Here is a 23,156-nt window from a genome sequence, read left to right on the forward strand (position 1 = left end):
TGAAACTGAGTCATTTCATGAAAAAAATCATTTGCATGGCTCAAAATAAGAAGCAAATTGATATCTGGGCCTAATTCATCATAGTCATCAGATTCATCATCAGAGTTTGACATGATCTGCAATAAATCGATATTAAACTCAGCACACATGTATAAAATTAATTATGAATTGAGGCAAATCAATAAACAATTAAAATTTAAAAAGCATGACATAGTCATCAACATTAAATTTCAAAATATCAAATATGTCTTAAACATTCAATCCACAAAATAGCAAATATGTCTTACACATTCAAGTCACAAAATCAAAAATCATCATTACTTAAAAAGTCTACGGCTAGGTAATAAAAGCAATCCCCATGAACTTGTCAACATATGACCCTACACACGGTCGAGATTGAGGCAATCCAACCATCCATCTCTCCTATTTGATGGAATTTTCATGAAAACCTCTCGTAGCCAAGGTTTACCGAAAGCTTCTGTAGCTTTTGTGTACACTTGGTTTGATAAGTCATCCATCTGATTTAAAACCTGCATGCACATATCTATAGAGTAAGGATCACTGAACCCGCTCGTTCCAGTAGAGGAAGAAATTTCTTGTTCGCGTTCTAACTTAGCAGCCCTCAAATCCAGGTATTTTTGCCTAGCAATAGATTCTTGACTCAGGTGTTGCAAGGTATCACTCCACTTGTCCATATAAGCATCATATTTTTCAGTTTTTGAACGCTTAGGATCTTTACGTCGATGACTCTCAGTTGATTCTGTACTACGACGTCGGCGATTGTTAGGTTCCCCTCCAACGTCCTCATTCTCGTCATCGACAACTTCAACATATGAGCTGACACCTCTGTTAATAAATGCTTCTTCGAGCTCTCTCTCTTCATCAGATGTGGGAGGTAATTGAGTAGAAGCTCTATGCATATCACCAGTTGCAGTTGTCCCGCCGAAAATTTCACTAAGAATGTGAAAATGATCACATCCTTCCTTTCGTATTGACTTATACTCCTTTTTATTTTTCTGTTCCATTGATTACAAAAAAATGCATTTTATTATACATAAACATACAATAAAATTATATATTTGATTAGATATAAGTATTTACCAGATAAAATTCTGCCCACACTTCCTCTGGAGCATTCACTTTATTGGTGTCAGGATCCATTGTCACACCAGTATGCGCAAGCAATGCTGCAAAAAGACGTTGTCTTGTGCGTAGACGATTCCATTTACCTTTGAGCCTTTCTACACCATAATTCTTGTTCGTAACCTGATATAATTCTTTGTTGATCTCCTCCCAAACCGTATTAGTGAAGGTAGATGTTTGTAGCTTATTGTGCTTCACTTTTTCATAAATGATATCGACAAACATGGCAACATTTGTCTTTGACCAATCATACTTCTCAATTTCGATACTTGGATTATGCCCTCCCATAATGTAATCTCTAAAAATTGCCAATATTAAAGGCGACATAAAAATGTAGAGCAACATATATTAGAAAATGTAATACCCAAAGCAATACCCTAAGCAAGTTACAAGCATGTAGAGAAAAAAATTGGAATGTACATCCAAGTTTTAACCTTTTCATCTAGTAAGTTGATGCCCCAATGTAGAGAAAACAAGGCCCTGAGATTGAGTTGCAATAGACAATGGTACTTGTGATATGCATTGTTTTATTCAAGTAAAAAGAGAATAATCACAAATAGATTTATGAACTCCAATGTAATTCATAATGACTAGATATAGTTTGTGAGACTAAACCTACATATTCTAACAATTCTAATGGTTGACTCCAACATAAAGAACACAACTTTCCATCTATTTTTGTAAAAAAAATTATTATATAATCATAGCCATTTTATAAGTATAAAAATACAACATTTTTATGTCCTCTCCTTGAAAATTCCCACATTTCTCAAATTGAACAAAATGAAAAACCAATTGCCATCAAACAACCTCAATCTGAACAACTGTATAGGAAAAAAAAGGAGATAATAAAACTAACTAGTGAGAAATTACAAATTAAAAAATCATGCTTTTGTTAGAACACACATTGATCACGCTTCTGTTAGATTGTGGCACAGCTACAGACTTGAGCATTCAAGATTAGGTCAAATATACTTCTTCTTCAAAATTTCTATTCATTTCAAATTCCATACTTCATCCAAATACAAAGATCAACTGAAAAAGGAGGAAGGAAATGATGAATCTTACGAATCCAAACCAAAGATGTCTGGAGCTTTTAGAACGAGAAGGTGGCTTCTGGATCGGAGAGGGAGGGCAGCGGGGCAGACTCAGAGAAGAACCCTAGCCCGATGGCGCAGAGGGCGGCGACGACAGGGATGACGAGACGATCGGAGAGGGAGGGCAGCGGGGCGGACTCAGAGAAGAACCCTAGCCCGATGGCGCAGAGGGCGACGACGACGACGGGGATGACCAGGGGTGCGTTCTCAGCGCGAGGTTAGGGAAGGCGACGAGCTGTGTGGTCGCTACAAGGAAAGAAGGAAGGGAGGAAAAGGATGAAAGAGGCGGTGGTGAATCTGGCAGTGGTAGAGGGGCGTCGGTGGAGAGGGGAAGAAGAGGGATGGGTGGCGGCGATAGGGAGCTAGACCACGGGAGAGGGGCTCGGGAGGAAAATGAGAGTGGAGAGAAGAAACTAGGGCTTAGGACAGAAACGCAAGGTTACGCCGCGTTTTCCCGTTTTCTATTTTTCTGTGCGCGTTTTCCATTTTCTCTAGAAAATGATATTATGTTATTTTCTGTTTTCTTAGAAAATGAGTTCTCATTTTCCAGAAAATGGAAATGGAAAACACAAAACAAACAGTAATTTCCAAAAAAAAAGAAAATGAAAATAGAAAACGACCCAACCAAACGGCCCCTTAAATATTTAAGGTTATTTTTGTAAAACGATAGAGGGATTGAGAGTGATATCTTACATAGAACACAAGTAGGATAGTTGAAATAGAGAAAAAAGTCGGGTGTTTTATATGACTGTAAAGGACATCTAAACTTTAAAGGAAAGTTCTATAAAACCGCAGTTAGACCTGTTATGTTATATAGAGTTGAATGTTGGTGTATGACCCGAGCACATGAGCAGAAGATGAGAGTTGCAGAGATGAAGATTTTAAGATGGATGTGTAGACATACGAGGATGGACAGAATAATAAATGAGAGCATTAGAGAGAAAGTTGGAGTTGCATCTATTGAAGAAAAACTTCAAGAGACGTTTAAGATGGTACGCGTATGTATTTAGACGACCAATAAATACTCCAATTAAGCGATATGAAACTACGACAAACACACCTATCAAACGAGGATGAAGAAGATCAATAAAGACTTAATTAGCAATAATAAAATAAGATAAAATTTATTTAAATATAGATGGTGATATAGTAGGAGATAAAACTCAATGGCGTAAAAGGATGCATATAACCGACCCCACCTAGTGGGATAAGACTTGATTATTGTTGTTGTTTCATTTTAATAATTTAATAATCATAGTTACTAAATTAAAACCATGTGATAAAATTCTATTTTATTACATTCAAGAATTTTATTTTTGTTTTATCAAACAAAATACAAGAAATAAAATATTTATTGTTTAAATTTCTTACAAATACTCATAAACAAATTTTATTCACAATTACTGAATCCCATAAAAATATACATGTATTTCATATAAAATTATATCATTAATAATGAAAACCTGGCAATTCACCAAAACATGTACGTGGTTTTACGTTTTCCCTATTTCAGTACTTGGTTTTGGAATTGTCCAAACAACGTAGATTTGCTGAGTTTATTTCCCATTTCACCCTCCTCCCTCATCTATTATTGTTCATTTGAAAATCAACACTACAACACTATGTTGCCCTCGTTCTCTCTCGATCTCCTCCTTTGCCTCGTCTTTCTACTCTTGAGCGCTACGCTCGCCATGGAAGGCCATCTTGAGTTCCGCCATTGGGAGATCCTGATGGACTCTGATGCCGGTGAGGACGATTGGAAACCCTCGCATGAGCACGACTTCGGCGATGGAGCCATCATGCTCAACTACTTTACGTTAGATTCACCCGAGGAGCACCGTAAAAGAGCCTCCTTTGGTGGAAATGACCATAATGGGGAGATGGTTGAGGCGGCAATGATGGACGATTTGAAAAACTCTAGTTGGGTCGACTCGGACACAAAGGGGAAGGACGTCGATATTCCGAAGGCGAGTACTGATTCGAATGGTTGTGGGTTTGATGAGTCGGAGGAGGAGAAAAGATCTTAGCCAAAAGGACGAGCTTGGTGGTGCTAAAGTGCCGGAAATTGTCGAGAAGATACATAAAGATGAGAAGGGTGAAGAAGGATCATGAAAATGGGAATTGAGAAGCTTGAGGAAGAAGGGTGTGAAGAATATGTGGAGATTGAGGACATTGACTTGTAATATGATTTGATTAAAGGACAAGAGAAGAAAGTGATGGCTGGGTGGAAGTTCTCATTTGAGCTTCTAAAGTTCTATGTTTTGCAACTTATTATCTATCAATTACTTTTTTCCTTTGAAGTTATTCTATTGTTATTATACTATTTTCAGAGTTTATTGCTAAACAAATGTTAAGTAGAATATCAAGGACTTTCTTTTAATACTTGTTCCTCTCCGCAGAAGCCACTCTAGTCTCAGTTGAAGACCCAAGCAATGTGTCTCAATGAAACCTTCTCGGTTGTGAGGTGCCTTTCAATTCTAAAATCTCAACTGCATGCTAGTGGATTGACCTCATGGTTAGTCCTAACCCTTTAGTGAAACATTTCGCGGCTTCGCCCAAGGAGAGTTGACTCTAACAAGGCTGAGATGATTTTTCTTATTAATTCTAGAGCTGATCCAAACAGCCTGAGCAGATACCTTTTCAAGGAAGTTCTGAGTCCCTAATTGCTCCTAAAAATTCATTTTCTTTTCATACTTGTGTAATGGCCATCTTCATTGTATTGTTTAGTCTAATTATTGATGTTGGTCTGTGTTTGAGATCAGTAATCGATGTCCTGTGTCTTTTTATCTGTTTATCGAAAAAAGATTGGTTGTATTATCTTTCGAATAATTTGTTTATCTTAAGGAGTTCATAGAGAATGTTGAAGATTATTGATTGAAAAGTTAAATCACACACTAGATTATCTTCAGATATTATATACAGTTTCAACATAACACATTAAAAATAATAAACAAGGCCATAAGATAAATTGATAACACTTGTGTTATTGGTTTCCAGAAATTAGCAATACGGAAAATCAGCAACACCGTGTTGCTGATTTATGAAAATTGGCAACACCATGTTGCCAATTTTCGAAAATTAGCAACACTATTGCTGATTTCTGAAAGCCGAAAGTTATGATTTTTCAAAATTTAAGTCAGTAATACGTTGTTGCTGGTTTTTAAAATCAGTAACATTATGTTGCTGACTTAAACTTTAAGCGATTATAACTTTTAACTAAGATTAAACCATGAAACGCATAATATATCAAATCGAAGATCTCAAGCAACAATGTTGTTTGTAACTTAATTTTTGAGAGAATAATTTTTTACTGAGATTGAACCACGGGACACAATATATCAAATCGAAGATCTCTGAACGAGCTTCGATTTGGTATATTGTGTGTCCTGGTTTAATCGTAGTTAAAAATTATGATCTTTTGAAGAGCAGTAATATCAGCAATACATGATTTCTCAAAATTTAAGTCAGCAACAGCTTGTTGCTGATTTCGAAAAAGCAACAACACGATGTATTGTGTTGTTGCTTTTATTGTTCTTCAAAAGATCATAACTTTTGACTAGGATTAAATTACGAGACGCACAATATATCAAATCAAAGGTCGTTCAGAGATCTTCGATTTGATGGTATCTTAAATTTAAGTCAGCAACAACGTTGTTGTTGGTCTTTCGAAGATCAACAACGTTGTTGTTGGTCTTTCGAAAATCAACAACGTTGTTGTTGTTACGAATTCGTTGCAGCAACAACACATTGTTGCAGTTACAAATTTGTAGCTGCTACAACTACAAGTTATAACTTTGAGATACTATAACTTTTGATTCGGATTGAACTACATGATGCATAATATATCAAAGCCAAACTCATTTAAAGATCTTTAATTATTGGTATAACTTTTTGAATATCAAATTTATTATACTGTTAGTTGTTGCTTTGTGTAAATTATTGTGCTCTTCTAATGTATTATTGTTGTAAAACTCAAAATTGTCACGCCTTGGAGGAGTTCCTGCTCGACAAATGGACAACATATCCCCTCTTATGACAACGTGTAGAATCTGGATATAATATCACAAGGAAGTACAAGTATAGCATCTACAGTCCACACTGTTGGAATCAAACACAGTGGAAGATAGAGGGATTTACACAATCCACTCACAACATGAAAACACAAAGTGCTTGCGTATCGACACGACTTAACACAATAAATACAAATACACCACAAGATTAAAATCCACAAACAAAACCAAAATGCAACTACAAAGCAACAAGACATAATATGGAAAACACTATCTCGAGTGTGATGTGGGCTGGCAGTTAGGACCTCCGAGCGGCACGACACATCCTCTACCTGCTAAACCTGAAAATAAAAGATAAAGCAAAGGGTAGTGAGTACAAAATAGTCAGCGGGTATAAGACAGATAGTGCATGATCGATATAGTGTAAGGAGATCAAAGGAAATACAGTCTTAGGTAGCATACTTACTACATAAGTAAGAGTATCAGTATAATCAACTACTAACAAAAACATAAAACAACCACATAACCCTCCACTAACTTACTCAACCAGGTATAACCAATGAATTGGGAGTATATACTATATGTCCAAACCCTGCACAAACAAATGTATAACCAGCAAATAACAATTCCTGACTAGCGAAACAATATGCTACCACGAATGAGTCTAGTGGGCAGTCAGGGTATATAATTAGTCACTGTCTACAGGAGAACGCTCTACTACTAATGGTCCCGTGGGCGGACAGGATGAGATAACTATCTAGCTCCTCAACCATTGGCTGCGGGAGAATGCTCTACCATGGATGCTCCCGTGAGCAGTTAGGGTATGTAAATAGTTACTGTCTGTAGGAGAACGTTGTACCACGGATAGTCCTGTAGTCAGACAGAATATATGAGTATATAAAGCCATGATAGCAGAATAAGTAGTAACAATCCATCCAAGGATAGTACTCTACACTTTATGGTCTGACCTCCCTAACGCATAGGCATGAGCCTAAATAACAATCAAAGGTTTAGTATGATACTCGATATCTTATACTATGGTATAATTTTACTAATGTATAAACATGAGCCTACATAACAAACAAAGGATTAGTAGGATACTCGATATTTTATACTACGGTATAATCTTACTAATATATAGGCATGAGCTTATATAACAAACAAGGGTCTAGTAGGATACTCGATATCGTACACTATGATATGATCGTCTTAACAATAAGCATAAACTCAAATCATCAACTAAGGGTCTAACAAGATATCCAACATCCTACACTATGGTATTGTATGGTAATATCATACATATAAAACAAAATCAAGCATGAAGAAAAATGAGATTGCATACATATAAAATGGGTCATCTTTAAGGTCAAGCAAAAGAAGTATTAAGCTCAAGTAATAATATGAATAGAGTCAAGGTAATAAAACTATCAATTAAATCATAAGTCATGCACTAAGATCAAAGATCTTAAGAAATAAGTCAAAAAGTATCTACCTCTAAATCTAATATAGCTTTTGTCAAATAGTTCCCACGGCGAGACGCTCGTCTCGTATTAGAGTCTTGCAACAAAATGTACAGTTTAGCTAATTTCATCATGCATCAACCAACTAATCCTAAATCCCAAAATCAATTGGGTAACCCTAATCAAAATGATCATTAGTTAACCCTAATTATTGATTAATTTCAATCAACCCAATACCTTTATTGAATTAGGTCTAGCCCACATCACCCTAATTCTCACAAATTCATCCAATAATCCCAATCCATGGTTAACTAATATATCCATGAATCTCTTATCACCTTAATTAAGTATCATGAATCATTTAACTAAAAAAATTCTTAACAACATTTAATTAAGCTAAATGAAAGGATCTAATTAGGTAACGAAATTCGTTACCCTACGACTTATCCTCATCTCCGGCGATGGTCCATTGTTGTCCACATAAGCAAGAGACAGGATCAGGTGGTTCAAACAATGATGATCTCACTGTGGCAGCAGCAACAGTTGCCCGCGATGGTCGTCGTGGAAGAAAACGACAACCTTGACTCTCCAGTGATGTCCCAACCCTCTAGCGATAGCCCACGGCAACTGGTGGTGACCCCTCAGTCCGGAATAGGTAGGAGGTGTGACGGCGATGGTGGCACCAACTGATCAAGCACTAACGGTTCCAAAGATGCGATGGAATCACGAGAGAGGAAGGGAGATGGCGATGGCAGCTCCCACATGGCCGACAGCGGATTGGCATGGCCGGAGGGGGCAGTAGCTGTGTTGTCGCCACGCTAGACTCACACGGAAGGGGGCGGCTAACACCTCTCGAGGTTGGTGGGGAAAGGATCGGGAGGTGGCCATGAGGAGGGTGGCTTTGGATTGATGGTGGCGCAGCGGGGTCGACGGTGATCGATGATGGCGCATAGGGGGTAGGGCGGGTGGTGGTGGAATCGGGAGAGGAAGAAGGAATCGGGCGAAAATAGTAGGGGGAGAAGAATCCAACTTAGGGTTTTAATTAAAACCTTATCTTAATTATTCCAATCAACTCCCAACTTAAATAGAGTACCCAAACAAGTTTTCATAAACCCTAATATTCATCCCCTTAGACGTGTCATACGACTGGTTTAAATCCCGAAAAATTCCAAAAAATTTCTAAAAAATTCTACAAAGTTATTTTTATTTTTATATTCTTATTATTAAATTGTCGTATCTCACATTCTCTCCCACTAATAAAAATTTGGTCCCCCAAATTTACTATTCCAATTGTAATACTAAGGCATCTTCATCTAAGGCTAACAACTAAGTAGTATACCCATATACTAGTCCATTCTAGTATCGCGAATAGTCTATAACGGTCTGGAATCCTTTATACACTTCATGATTTACTTCTAAAGTAAATAATTAGTGTTTTGTGAGTTATGAATCGATCATGCTTCCGCTATGCTAATATTGCGATCCGTTCCCATAGGTGAATCCACTAGATGTAGATGATCTTTCCAACTATTGTCGAAGTCCATCCCACATGTTGTAAGCAAATCTTCTAGTGTCTAAATGGTGTGCTCTGGCTGTCTGTGTGTCTCAATGAAATCTTGCACAAAACGAAGTTCTATACACATAACTTATTGGAAATTTCGTCCAGTGATCCAAAGAGTCAGTCTAGCGAGTCCATGGGAAAATGGACGAACTTGGTTAATCGATCAACGATCACCCAAATCGAATTATGCCCCTTTCATGCTTTGGGTAACCCCACAACAATGTCGATCGTAATATGTTTCTCCTTTTCCACTTAGGTACAAAATCTTTCCAAGTATTCAAATGGATTTTTCTTGTTGCTGGCAACACATGCCAACATGTAAAACTGCATTTTCATTATCGCCATTGCATTGTTCAAGGGAAACTTCTAAGATACAGAAACACTTTTAAAAATTGAATCAGTGTTCTGTATTATTATATCATTTATGCCTATCACTATACTTGAAATATGACTTAGAATGTTCATAAGCTGATGCTTTTGAAATGCAAGCCTACGATTACCTTCAATCCATTTCCTTCACATCTTATCAAGTTCCTAAGAAAATGATTTGCCATTAAGTTAGAGCAGGACTGCTAAGACATTATCAACCCATGATCTTGAAACATTCATGTAGATTGCTTTTTGGGTTTGCAATAGGAGTGGTAATTGTTTTCTCCAATTGAAAGCACACTTTTATTGTGAAATTCAAACAAAATCAATGTGCTTTGATACCAACTAAATTGACATGCCCCTTATAAGGTAGTGTCCGGATCAAAGTCTCCATGGTTAAAGGCATTGCATGGAACCCACAACGATTGCACAACTATTTCCTCGATACCTACTGAACTAGAAACATCTACACAACCAAAAGATAGTATGCAAAATTCATATTTATAAACATCACAATTACTCTTATCATAATTTAGAAAAGTCATTAAGTGGGTGACACCACATGCACGCTCTACATGAATGTGACTACCAAAGGTAGTCTGAGTTGATCTTTACCACTATGACCATTGAATAGTTAAGGAGAAAAACCAATTTATATTGCCCACGTTATCTATTAGGCCAAAACCCTTATCCACTATATAAGTCTATGAAATAATATCAACAAGAATACATTCACAATGACCTAACATCCAAATGTAATTTGCTAGTGTTATGTTATGCCTTACGTTCACTAGATCCTAAGATACGGTAAAGAATTTTTGTGTTATATATATATATATATATATATATATATATATATATATATATATATATATATATATATATATATATATATGTTGGTAGTTTTGAGAGCATGAAAACTTAAACGAAGTAATTAAAATAATAATGCGGAAACCATAAACACTCACATTGATCTCCCGAAGAACCGCAACCGAAGACGCCGGTCGATGAAGTCGCCGATGAACCGCCGGAGACGTCGCTGCTGCTGTCGCCGAGAAGATCACCACACGGAACCTTCTCGGACTCTTCCACAAACCAAATCCCGTCCCTAGCCGTTCTCTCTTTGCTCACTGATCACCTCACGCCTCTACTCACTGATTACCTTCGCATCAACCTCTACCCTCTCTGATTGCCTTGGACGCCTTTTATAAGAAGGCTGAGGAAGACGAAGGGGAAAGGACGCCCCTTCGTCTCCTTGGCGTTTCCAGCAAACTGCCGTTTGCGGCAGCGAAAGGGACGAACCCTTTCGTCTGCCAAGTATAACGCCCAACATCTCCCACTCGTTCAAGTCAATCCATATGGTCACATAGACCATGTCAGTCACATAGACTACAAGGTGATCAAGTTACGAAGACTGGAGCGAAATTAGTCACAAAGACCAAATAAGTCACGAAGACTTTATGAGGATCAAGTCACGAAGACCAGAGCAAAATTTAGTCACAAAGACCAAATAAGTCACACAGACTTTATGAGAATCAAGTCACGAAGACTAGATCAGAACATCCATTCCATACATTAGGGAAAATGGTTCGTGCGACAGCAAGCACAGTGAGCATTCAATTGCTAAGAAGATTGTCACACCTTACTTAGCTGCTCCATAAAACAAATCAGAGACATAAATGTCCATAGAACAAATCATAGACATAAATGACTTGCCTTTACCCCAGATTAAATTATTTATATCATCATGAACATCTCTAATCCCTCATATTGACCATATGTCAAGAGCATGTTCAACACCTCCAATCAAACAAATTATTCACAATTACATTTTATGTACTGAACTAAAAATGTAACCGGTACCAGTGAATAAATGTCGCAGGTCAATCTTAACATTTTTCTTTTAGCTAGAATCAGTTGCTTTCCTAGTTATGCTTCATAGACCGAATCATCCATAGCCAATAGGAAACATGCTAAAGTAGCAGACACTGATCAGAACTTCAAGTAGACAGCTAAATAGTCACTTAGGGTAAAATCGAGATTAACTTATAATCTCAAGGGTCTCACATAGTAGAGAAGCAGGGATCCATTCTCCTACAACCCTTCTTGTCGCCATAGCACATGTGGTATGAATCACATGCTACGATGTTATTCTCTTTACCAAAAAGAGCGCATGTTTTTACCAATTTTAACATCGTACAGATTTCGATCTAGACATTCTCAATGTCTAATCCTGAATTCAACATATGAATTCTAATATGGCTTCAAGCAGATTCAGTAAATGGTGGGTGCATTTACTCTAATCATTACACAAATGATCTCATCTTGACACAAATATCAAGGTGACCTTAACTTATGGGTATGTCTCTATTCACAGCTACAAAAGCTGTCCCATAAGCAACGGTCTTACCTCTATTCGTACTTAACAAATAGAGATGATTGTCCATGTGAGTGGACCAATCCCAATCTGCCAACATGCTTATTGAGACTTTTATTCGAATGTAACAAAGACACATATACACTGAATAAATCATGGCATTTTTATTTATCAAAATGTCTTTACAATTAGTTACATTCTTCGAAGTCCCAAAGACTTCATATGCCCATGAAATGACTCTTTAGTCAATGGCTTAGTAAAAGGATCAGCAAACATATTTCGTGTAGGGATGTACTCAAGAATAATCTTTTTCTTGTCAACAATATCCCTTACAAAATTATACATAATTTCTATATGCTTACCTTTGCTGTGATATTTGGGATCCTAAGCTTGCTTGACTGTCACAGTACACTGTAATAGGACTCCCACTATCCTCAACAATCCTCGATGCTTGAGAACCTTCTTAGATGACCTCTTGCCACCGCACAAGCCACATATTCTTCCATTGCCGACAAGGTTACACAAGCCCGCTTCTTGCTCCATGAGACGGCGCCATCATTCAAAGAAGAAGACATAGTCGATGTGGATTTTACATCAAGGTCCCCCGCCTAACTGCATCCGAGTAGCCACTTAGGCTCATATCGATCCTTGAAAAAGGGCAATAATCACTGTTCCTTTAAGATATCCGAATATCCTCTTCACCGCTTCCGATGTCTCGATCTGGGTTTGATCGAAACGACTAACTAAGCCAACAACATAGCTTATATTGGGACGAGTACACAACATAGTGTACATCAAACTACCAATAGCACTGGCATATGGTTTCTTCTTCATTTCGGCTATTTCCTCAGGAGTCTTTGGATACATACTTTTGCTCAAGACAGTACCTTTCGCAATAGGCGTCTGTTCAATGTTGCAATCTGACATATTGAAGTGTTGTAGCATCTTAGTGATATAAGCTTCTTGAGACAAACCCAAAAGCCTATTTGATCGGTCTCTAACGATCTTCACTCCTAAGATGTACTCTGCTTCTCCCATATCTATTATGTCAAATTGTGATGAAAACCAACTTTTGACTTCTATCACACACTTTATGTCACTTCCAGCTATTAGCATATCATCAACATATAATGATAAAATGACAAGCTTTCCTTTTTCCTTCCTTAGGTAAACACAATGATCCTCATTGATCATTTCGAAACCATAAGATAATATTACTTCATTAAATCTTATGTTCCATTGTCTTGACGCTTGCTTTAGCCCATATATAGACTTCCGAAGTCTACATACTCTTTTCTCTTGGCCTTCAGCAACATAACCTTCTGGTTGTACCATATAGATTTATTCGTCAAGATTACCATTAAGGAAAGCCGTTTTTACATCCATATGATGTAATTCCATGTCATAGTGTGCTACTATAGCTAGGATGACACGTATTGACACAAACTTTACAACTGGGGAGAATGTCTCTTCAAAGTCAATACCCTCCATTTGGGTATATCCTTTTGCAACTAATCGAGCTTTGTATCGATTAATCGATCCATCTGCTTTTCTCTTTACTTTGAGAATCCACTTATTCCCAATAGCCCTTCGGCCCGGAGGAAGATCGACTAAATCCCAAACTTGATTCTTTCTCATTGACTCCATTTCTTCATCCATTGCAACTTTCCATTCTTTTCTAACTGAGCTGCTCATAGCTTTCTCAACTGTTCGAGGTTCCTCATCGTCAACTGGGAGAACCATTAATGCCTCATTCTCAATATCAAACATTCTTCGAGGAATAATCTGACGACTACTTCTTCGAAGGTTAGACTGTTGAGAAACTGACTCATTCAGTGGCAAATTACTCCCACTCGGTTGACTAGATTCAGGCATCTCCTGATTTGTTGATAAAGGAACATTATCCTCCTCCTCTATCTCATATAGAGGAATTGTCTTATCAACTTCACCTCGTGTTGGGAACTCAGTTTCTAGAAAAGTAGCATCTCTTGACTCTATTTCAGAGATGGTTCCATCTTATCGCTCACCAATAAAAACATAACCTTTAGAGGTCTCAGAGTACCTTATAAAGATACACTTCTTACCTCTGGGTCCTAGTTTTCCATATTCGTGAGTCTTATCATGAACGTAGGCAGCTGACCCCCAAGGTCTCAGATTACTCAAATCTGGTTTTCTGCCTGTCTAACGTTCATGTGGGGTAGATGGAACTGACTTTGAAGGCACTTTGTTAAGTATATAGGTCGCTACTAGCAATGCATCTCCCCAATAGGAGATTGGCAAATTAGCTTGCGCTATCATATACCTAACCATTTCAAGAAGAGTCCTATTTCTTCTTTCAGCAACCTCATTTTGCTGTGGAGTTCCAGGGATAGTTAGCTGTCTAATAATCCCTTTCTCATTACACACTGTCTTGAACTGATCAGACAAATATTCTCCTCCACGGTCAGTGCGCAAGGTTTTAACCTTACGTTCCAATTGATTCTCAACTTCGTTCAAGTGAATAAAGCAATCCAATGCTTCAGATTTGTGAGAAATCAAATACACATGACCAAAACGTGTGAAGTCATCGATAAATGTAATGAAATAAGAACTCCCATTTCTAGCCTTCACATTCATTGGACCACAAATATCCGAATGAATTAATTGCAATGGTGAATCAGCCCTAATAGCCTTACCAAATGATTTCCTAGTCGCCTTTCCAGCAAGAAAATGCTCACATATAGACAAGTTAATCTTAGCATGAGTGCCTAATAGGCCCTCCTTAGCTAATTTATTCATTCTTTCTTGTCCTATATGTCCCAATCTAGCATGCCAAATTTCATCATTAACATCAGCATTACTAGTAAGAGCAATGTTTGAAAAACAACTATTATTATTTGGTTCTACATCAAGAACCATAAAACCATTTGTTACATAACCATATCCAATTAACACAGAGTTAATTCAAAGTTCCACACAACGGCTATAAAAATTTACATTGTAACCTAAATCAAGAAGACAAATAACGGAAACCAGATTCCGTCGAATCTCAGGAGCATACAGGACATCATGTAGAAACAAGGTGCCTCCACCACGTAGGTTGAGCTTGCAAGTGTCAATTCCTTTGACTTCTATTCTTGCATTGTTTCCTACATATATCCATTTGTTGCCAGCTGGTACCCGACGGTACTCCACATATGTAGCTCGATCACGAGCTACGTGGTTCGTTGCTCCTGAATCTACAATCCACAAAGGATACAAATCAGCTAACAACACTGTACTTGCAACATATTGCTCGTGGAAAGAAGACAAAAATGGATTTACCTTTTTAGGCTCAGTACAATCCCGAGCAAAATGACCCTTCTTGCCACAGTTGAAGCAGGTCAACTTGCTCCAAGGTTTTTGTCCATTTTTCTTTCCTTTCTTCTTAATTTGGTTTTTCGCAGCAACAACATTAACCTCCTTTCCTTTCCCCTTTCCTTTCTTGAACCACTTGTTCTTATTCTTGGAACCAGAATCTTCAGCTACAAAAGCTTGACCCGAAATCCTTGCGGATTCAATCCTCTCCGCCTCAAGTTCCACATGGCGTGAGACATTTTTGAAAGTCTTGATACTCTCACTATGGGTCAGGTTCTGTTTCATCGTTTCCCAAGAATCAGGAAGGGAACGGATAATTGCCTGAACCTGTTGTTCATCGGTCAATGTATAACCTGCAGTCTTCAGCTCTCGAATCATGTTACCCATCTCCCTGAGATGTTGGGCCATGGTAACATTCGAGCGCTTCTTACAACTATCAAACTTGATAGTTAGCGGACGGAGCTTACTCAGACTAACTCCACTGTACTTCTCTGACTCTCTAAGGGCTACCCAGACAGCATGAGCCGATGGTAATGGCTCATACTCAAATACCAGGTCATCCACCATTGAACTAATCAATATACCCTTAGCAATGGAGTCCTTCCTTTTCCATGCCTTATAGGCATCAAGGTCACGTCTATGCTGTGCTATAACCTGGTTCCTCCATGATTTGGTTTACAGCCTCCAGAACTTCTTGTTCCTCAAGAACATATTGTATCTTGAGGTGCCAGATTTTGTAGTTATCCCCATATAATTTCTCACCCTTATTGAGTTCAGCTATGATGTTTTTAGTTGCCATGATCTACATAAATAAACAAATTATTTATTATTTCAGTGTAATTCATATATGTGCGACTATTTATTGACTCAGTGTAAATTAGAGTTAGTTTACAAAATCAAGTGATAATATTATTTCCACTCATCATTTGTATGTTCTAATCTAATCAACACTGATCAATTATATTACACATATCCCAACTAATGAACAAATCATTTTATATGAACGAATTATATTTATATGAATTAATCATATCATGAAATGAACTAATCATTTCCAAGTTAGTTAACATATAACATAACTTTTATTATATAATTCTGTTCGTACAAACCAACAGAAATTATTACATGACTAAAAAACTAGATGAGCTAACACTGTTCGTACATAACGACAGTAACAGAACACTAATAAACTAGATAAGCTAGCACTACTCCCACTAGGATAAATGCTAGAGCAGTGGGTAATTGCATCTCGTTTCTCCCAGATTCTATGATAGGTGGATCAGCCTCAGATGTATCCATCAGATCCATCTCTGGATCTTCTACACACTCCTGAGGATCCTCCTCTGATCCTTCGGGATCCATCTCTAGATCCTCCTCAGGATCCATCTCTGGATCGTCCTCGGAATCCATCTCTAGATCTTCCTCAGAATCTTCAGGATCCATTTCTGGATCCTCTTCAAATTCTTCAAGGTTCATTTCAGGATCATCTTCAGATTCTACAGGATTTGGATCCTCCTCTAAATCTTCAGATTCCATTTCTGGATCCTCTTCAGATTCATCAGGACCCCATTGCAGATGAAGTAGCTGTCTGCATATCTCTGAGTATGAGATGTGCCCATCAGAATCATCCCAAAGTTGGAATGTTATCTGCCTCAGATGTTCCGATAATGAATAAATCAGAGAAAATCTTCTTTCTGTTTCCTGAACGGGATACCCTTCTTGCTCGAGATTCCAGAACAACCAATCGAGCCGACCAATAAGCCTACCGATTCCGTGATCCGGGTCATATTCCAGCTTCTTGATCTCCTCCCACAGCTCATGTTGTCGTTCATAGCGACCAGTCATCGTGTATATCGTTCTTTGTATCTGGAATTGAAAAACATGATGTTAGTACAAAACCGACTGACCAGTACAAAACCGGTCAAATTCAATTCCCACATATAGAACAAAATATACAGTATACACAAGCAATCAAGCAAAACAAATTTCCTTATTTTGGGGAGTCTTATGTGACTGACACATTGGATTGGTCGATCATAAATCCGAATCTTAAGCTTAATCTATTGTCCTTATTAGAACTAATCTAATTGGACCTATGTTCTGTTTTCGTTTAAGCCCATTTGAGTCAATCACAGACTTATTAATCAAACTCAGGTCTGTTTGATTTATTCAATTGCCCATTAAATTAAGTCTGACTCATTAGAACAAATCCAATGTTTTTGATCAAATTTGACACAACGGAACTAATCCGGTCATATAATTGATCAACCCAACTTCTGTAATCAAGAATACCCAATTAATTCAATAATAAACCGGACTGGTTAAATCAACAAATAATTTAAACCAGCTTTAGGTATCATTGAATCAAATTGGTCTGCCTAAATCAATTAATAATTTAAACTAGACCTGAGTTTGATTGATCAAGTTGGTAGGGTTCTATTTTATGTAAATTGAACCATAATTTAATTAAATATTTATTTATTAATTAATAACACATTTACTATATGTATTTAATTAATTAATAAAAATATTTAATCAAATATACCTACTGTTCGGAAAAAAAAGGTGTGCATGCCCTTTTTCTTTCTTACACGTTTTTTTTTTATTTTATATATTTAATCGATTCAAATTCGTAATTGAATCGATTCAAAAAAAAAAAAAAATTTGCATGCCGCACTGTGCTTCGTCAAATACAAGCACTGTTGATTCCTTTTTCATTCGATCTTTAATCGATTGACGAATCGATTCAACAAAGCACTGTGCCGTCAATTGAATCGATTCAATTCTTTATTCAATCGATTCAAATATTTGAATCGATTGAACAATCGATTCAAACAAAAAATACACGCTGTTCGCGATTTTTGAATCGATTGAAACGAAATTTCAATCGATTCAATTCACTGTTCATCTTCTTCTTCGCAACAGAAGAAGAAAAAACACGAGCTTTTCGGCGTCATTTTTCATGCTGTCAAAACTATACATGCTCTGATACCATTGTTGGTAGTTTTGAGAGCATGAAAACTTAAACGAAGTAATTAAAATAATAATGCGGAAACCATAAACACTCACATTGATCTCCCGAAGAACCGCAACCGAAGACGCCGGTCGATGAAGTTGCCGATGAACTGCCGGAGACGTCGCTGCTGCTGTCGTCGAGAAGATCACCACACGGAACCTTCTCGGACTCTTCCACAAACCAAATCCCGTCCCTAGCCGTTCTCTCTTTGCTCACTGATCACCTCACGCCTCTACTCGCTGATTACCTTCGCATCAACCTCTACCCTCTCTGATTGCCTTGGACGCCTTTTATAAGAAGGCTGAGGAAGACGAAGGGGAAAGGACGCCCCTTCGTCTCCTTGGCGTTTCCAGCAAACTGCCGTTTGCGGCAGCGAAAGGGACAAACCCTTTCGTCTGCCAAGTATAACGCCCAACAATATATATACTGCACAGCAACAGAAGTAAAGAGTCAACAAGATAGTATTGATGTTTCTTTATAATGTTTAGCACATCGAACTTTCTCCTTCTTGGCAACTAGTGATGGTGGTAAAACCTCTTACAAGTTTAAGATAATTATAGGAAATCTAATAAGACCTAGCCAACCTTATCTTCACCATCCTTGAAGACTTCACTAAGCTCTCCTTTTATGGCTTTCAATCCTCCAATGTCTCTTGCTGTCCTCACAACAATATGATTGTTATTCTGCAGCAATGACTTCTTTGTGCTTTTCACGTCAGCATGCAATCAACTGGTGACTTACTATGTCAACTGCCTAGTTGACTCAACCATGAATAAAATCCTTTTGTTCGCTAGCTTATTGGACCCAGTTATTTATTGAATCCATCTAACCCTTCACAGGGATTTAACAACGTGCTCATCATTTGACCTGACATTGCAGCTGAACAGGGATGATTCTAGAGTGCATTTGACTCGAATTTGATCAAGGGTCAAGCTATTGACACTCCAATTTTTTACCAACATAAAAGTTGCTCTCAAATTATACATATAGGTCATAATGGAGAACTATTGCTATCCGGACAAACATTTTAAACCATTTGATTTAGGTCATTCATGTTTATGGATTAGTTTTCTCATCAGGCTGAGTTGTTTGTATTATAAACTTCTGTTCTCAGATTATTTCTTCTTGATTCTATTTGCGTTACCTTCTGCAAAGTGAATGTAGTTTCCTGTCTTTCATTCCCTTGATATTTTTTTTTTCCTTTTTTCCTTTTGTTTTTGTAACAACCTTATGTGTCAATTTGATGAGTGTGTTTTGTTCTGCACAATAAATGCAGTTTCATATCTCCAATTCCCTTTATATTTGCCTTTTGATTTTTTCCATTTAACAACCTGATGTGTCAATTTGATCAGCTTCATATACGAGATTGGAAATAACTAAAAAATTACATGGTGACTCTATATAAAGCCACACAATAATACCAAATCAATATAAAAATTATTAACTAATTTTAATATTTTAAAAGGGTATATAATAATAAATCCAATGACCTAATCTAAATTAATAACAAATCTATTAAAGGATAATATTTTAGAGGGGTTATTTTAATATGTCTATTTGGGGATCGTATCATAATTCCTTTCTTATTTCCTTCCAATGTTATGTTAACATGCAATGATGCTAATTGTTAAACTGGGATACATCTTAAGTTCAAGATGCAATCCAATCCAACTCCAAATGCCAGGGCATTTCAGTGGAGAACCTTTTGCATTCAAACATATTTTAAGAAGCCTCATTTGGAGACATAAGTGTAAGAGGTAAAATTCCATTCTCTCCTCTTCTTCTTACTTCCTACTCTCTTTAACATCCCTCTCCAACCTAGCATCAGTTGAGGTTAAGGATTGGATACTATGTTAAAATCTAAGAGCACCCATCTAACCCAAAATGTGGAGGCATTTAGGTGGATATGTGAGACTAAGGGCTGCAGTTTTGTTCTTTTCACTTCGTACTGTAGTACCATTTCATTTATTGTTTGTTTCAAGATTATCAAGTAATCTTCTTCAGGAGTGATTTTTGAAACTAGTCCGTTTTAGTTTACTAAATGCCATGTTGTCCTTTCCTGATAGCTTGGCTTCTTTCACAGATTCAAGGTAAGTTATATATTAGAGTTGATCCATTGGGCAAAGGAGCTCAGTGGCGCAGGTCAACAGGTCAGAAGATATATTCCCCTCTTCTTATTGCATTCTCTGAAGAGGTAAAACTTTGACTAGTTTGATTCAATAATTTCTAGCTTATGAAGAAACAATTGTTAAGTTGCACTTGTACTAATAATACAGCATGGGGGAAACTGGTCAAATTCTCATGCAACGACATTCTCAATGATGGACCATTCATACAGCTTGCCAGACAATGTTGCATTGATAACTCTCCAGGTAATTGGTCTGCTAGTTTTTACTTATTTTTCCTTTTGTCAACTTATATAATTTTTCTTTGTACTGGGTTTTTTCTGTCTCTTCCTTGGCTAGTTTAGTTCTTCATGCTCTTTCTCCCTATAATGTAGTTTGGTTTGAACATTTAATTGTTGTCTTCATTGATTATAGTTATATGTGCTTGCATCTTACAAGGACACGAGAATTGTTTGATTCAAATGAAACATGCATCAATTTGGTTACCTTGATTTTCATATATCTTGATTGTTCTCTTGTTGGACCGCAAATTTATTGGGACAACAGTTTTTCTCTTGGTATATACCCTTTTGGTATTATGTAACTATTGTTTTTGAAGATAAATATGGGGGTAATGTTTGTTAAATGTTTTTTCAATATGATAAGAGTATGTGTGGGAATAGCATTAAATTCTTCATGATTGTTTGCCAGTGAATGAGGACCATGTTTAGATAAGAAAGTTAGTTTAGGTCTAGTTTACTTGCACAAAAAAAGAAGGGGAGGGAGCTTGGCATATGATCACTCCCTTCCTTTGTTTACCTACACATTTGGTCGACCGAGAGAAGAGAGGAGAGAAGAGAATTTTGTGGCTTGATTTTGCTATTCCAAAGCCATCTGCCAAAAACTAGGTGGATACAGAAGGAGGGGGAGGGAAGAGAGAAAGACAGAGAGATAACAGATATGGGGAACCTATATAAAATGATCTATAATTCTACCTTTGCCATTTTAATTAGATTTTACCTAATAATGCTTCTATGTAAGGATACTTTTGTCAATTAAATTCCTTTCTACCCACCTGGAATTTGCAGTAAATAATAGATCTAGAGGAAATCTTTCCGGCTTCTCTCCCCTCCCCTCCTTGCCCCCTAATTCCAAGGGCAACCTAGATGCTGAAGGGGCTTACATTTTCATGCATAAGATAAACTCAGGGTTGGTGTTTGAATCGTTGTGGAAGCTTAATGTCTTAGGGGTCAAGAATTTTGTTTCTCAGGGAAGGTTCCTACATCTGATCTTAGGGTCTCTCGTCTCTAGCCAAGTGGATACTTGTTATTTATGTGGTTGTGACTGAAAAATTATGCCAACAAAGTTTGGTGTTTGACTGAAAGTACTTATGGATGCAATGGTTAATTGGGAAGTGGTGTTTCTGCTCCATAACATAGATTTAGTAGAATCAATAATTCCATCTAACAAGATAATGGTTCCATCTTTTATATTGTGGGAGATGAAATGAAATGTCAACGTGTCACCACTGTAGTTTTTACTTACTGGCAAACTTTGGAATATTTATTATGTTTCGTAAAACTGGCATCTTCAACATGATAAAAGATTTGTAATTTTATGAACTTAACTCCATGAGGAAACGATGCTTCCATACAAACAAATGACTTTGCTTGTGATTTACTTAGCCATAGATCTTGCTTCCTGTAGCTGAAAATTCTTGCCATGAATTAATTCTAAATTTAGATCTTGAAGATACTCAAACAAGCCGACCCCACTTAGTAAGATAAGACTTGATTGTTGTTGAAGATACTAAAACTGCACATTTTGCATATTCAGGAGCTTCAAGATGGAAATGTTCTCATAAGGTTTGCACACATGTACGAGGCAGGTGAGGACAAGAATCTCTCAGAGATGGCATATGTTGATCTTAAGAAAATGTTTCCAGGCAAAAAGGTAAAAGCATCATCGTAAATAATAGCTTTTGTGACACATTCCTGACAATTCTTACATCATTTCTTCAGATCAGCAAAATAGTGGAAATGAATTTAAGTGCTAATCAAGAACGACAGCAAATGGAAAAGAAGAAACTTAAATGGCAAGTAGAGAGTTCACCAAGTGCAGAAACTGTAGTACGAGGAGGGCTTGTTGATTTTACTGAATTGGTGATTGAGCTAGGACCGATGGAAATCAGAACATTTATTCTGAACTTTAACAATACATACAACCATTTGTTCCATCGTTAGCGAGACCCAACATAAATCACATGCACCCAACTGTGTTGTGGTCCTTGGTACTATGTACTATTGAGATGGTGTCTTGAGAGATCTAAATGTAGATGTTTTTTTTAACCTTCAGAATGAAAAAATAAAATTCCATGCATAAGCTCGTGCTTTCATTTATGTGATAGAAGTTTCCAGTCAACTCTGAAATGCTAAGTTGAAGCATAGTACTTTTGGGCTATTGCTTGAAGAAAATTGTTTTGTAGTTTCCCAGTTAGTTCAATAGCTTCAGATTTATGCGGATTGTATTGACTGTTACTTTTTTTTTTTTAAAAAAAAAACAATGGGTAAGATGCAGCCTAATAGGAACTCTCAATGAGTGAATTCATTCATTAAATTTATTTTTTGAGATATGAGGATGAGTTAAGGCCATCAAACATTACTTGTGGTATATATTAAAAAA

The 23,156-nt window shown here is 37.1% G+C and overlaps 1 protein-coding gene across 1 annotated transcript in view; it reads left to right on the forward strand.

Annotated features, from left to right (window-relative positions):
* LOC122041044 (alpha-mannosidase At3g26720-like) overlaps window positions 1-22,873 on the forward strand; it is a 105,049-nt gene extending 82,176 nt beyond the window's left edge. The window contains exons 25-28 of the mRNA XM_042600577.1: window positions 20,453-20,563; window positions 20,646-20,741; window positions 22,311-22,427; window positions 22,496-22,873. Coding sequence (XP_042456511.1) covers window positions 20,453-20,563; window positions 20,646-20,741; window positions 22,311-22,427; window positions 22,496-22,717 — 546 coding nt within the window. The 3' untranslated portion in view covers window positions 22,718-22,873. The remainder of the gene's footprint in view (window positions 1-20,452; window positions 20,564-20,645; window positions 20,742-22,310; window positions 22,428-22,495) is intronic.
* Window positions 22,874-23,156: the final 283 nt, after the last annotated feature.

This window comes from Zingiber officinale, chromosome 2A (assembly GCF_018446385.1).
Source record: "Zingiber officinale cultivar Zhangliang chromosome 2A, Zo_v1.1, whole genome shotgun sequence".
Lineage (NCBI taxonomy): Eukaryota > Viridiplantae > Streptophyta > Magnoliopsida > Zingiberales > Zingiberaceae > Zingiber > Zingiber officinale.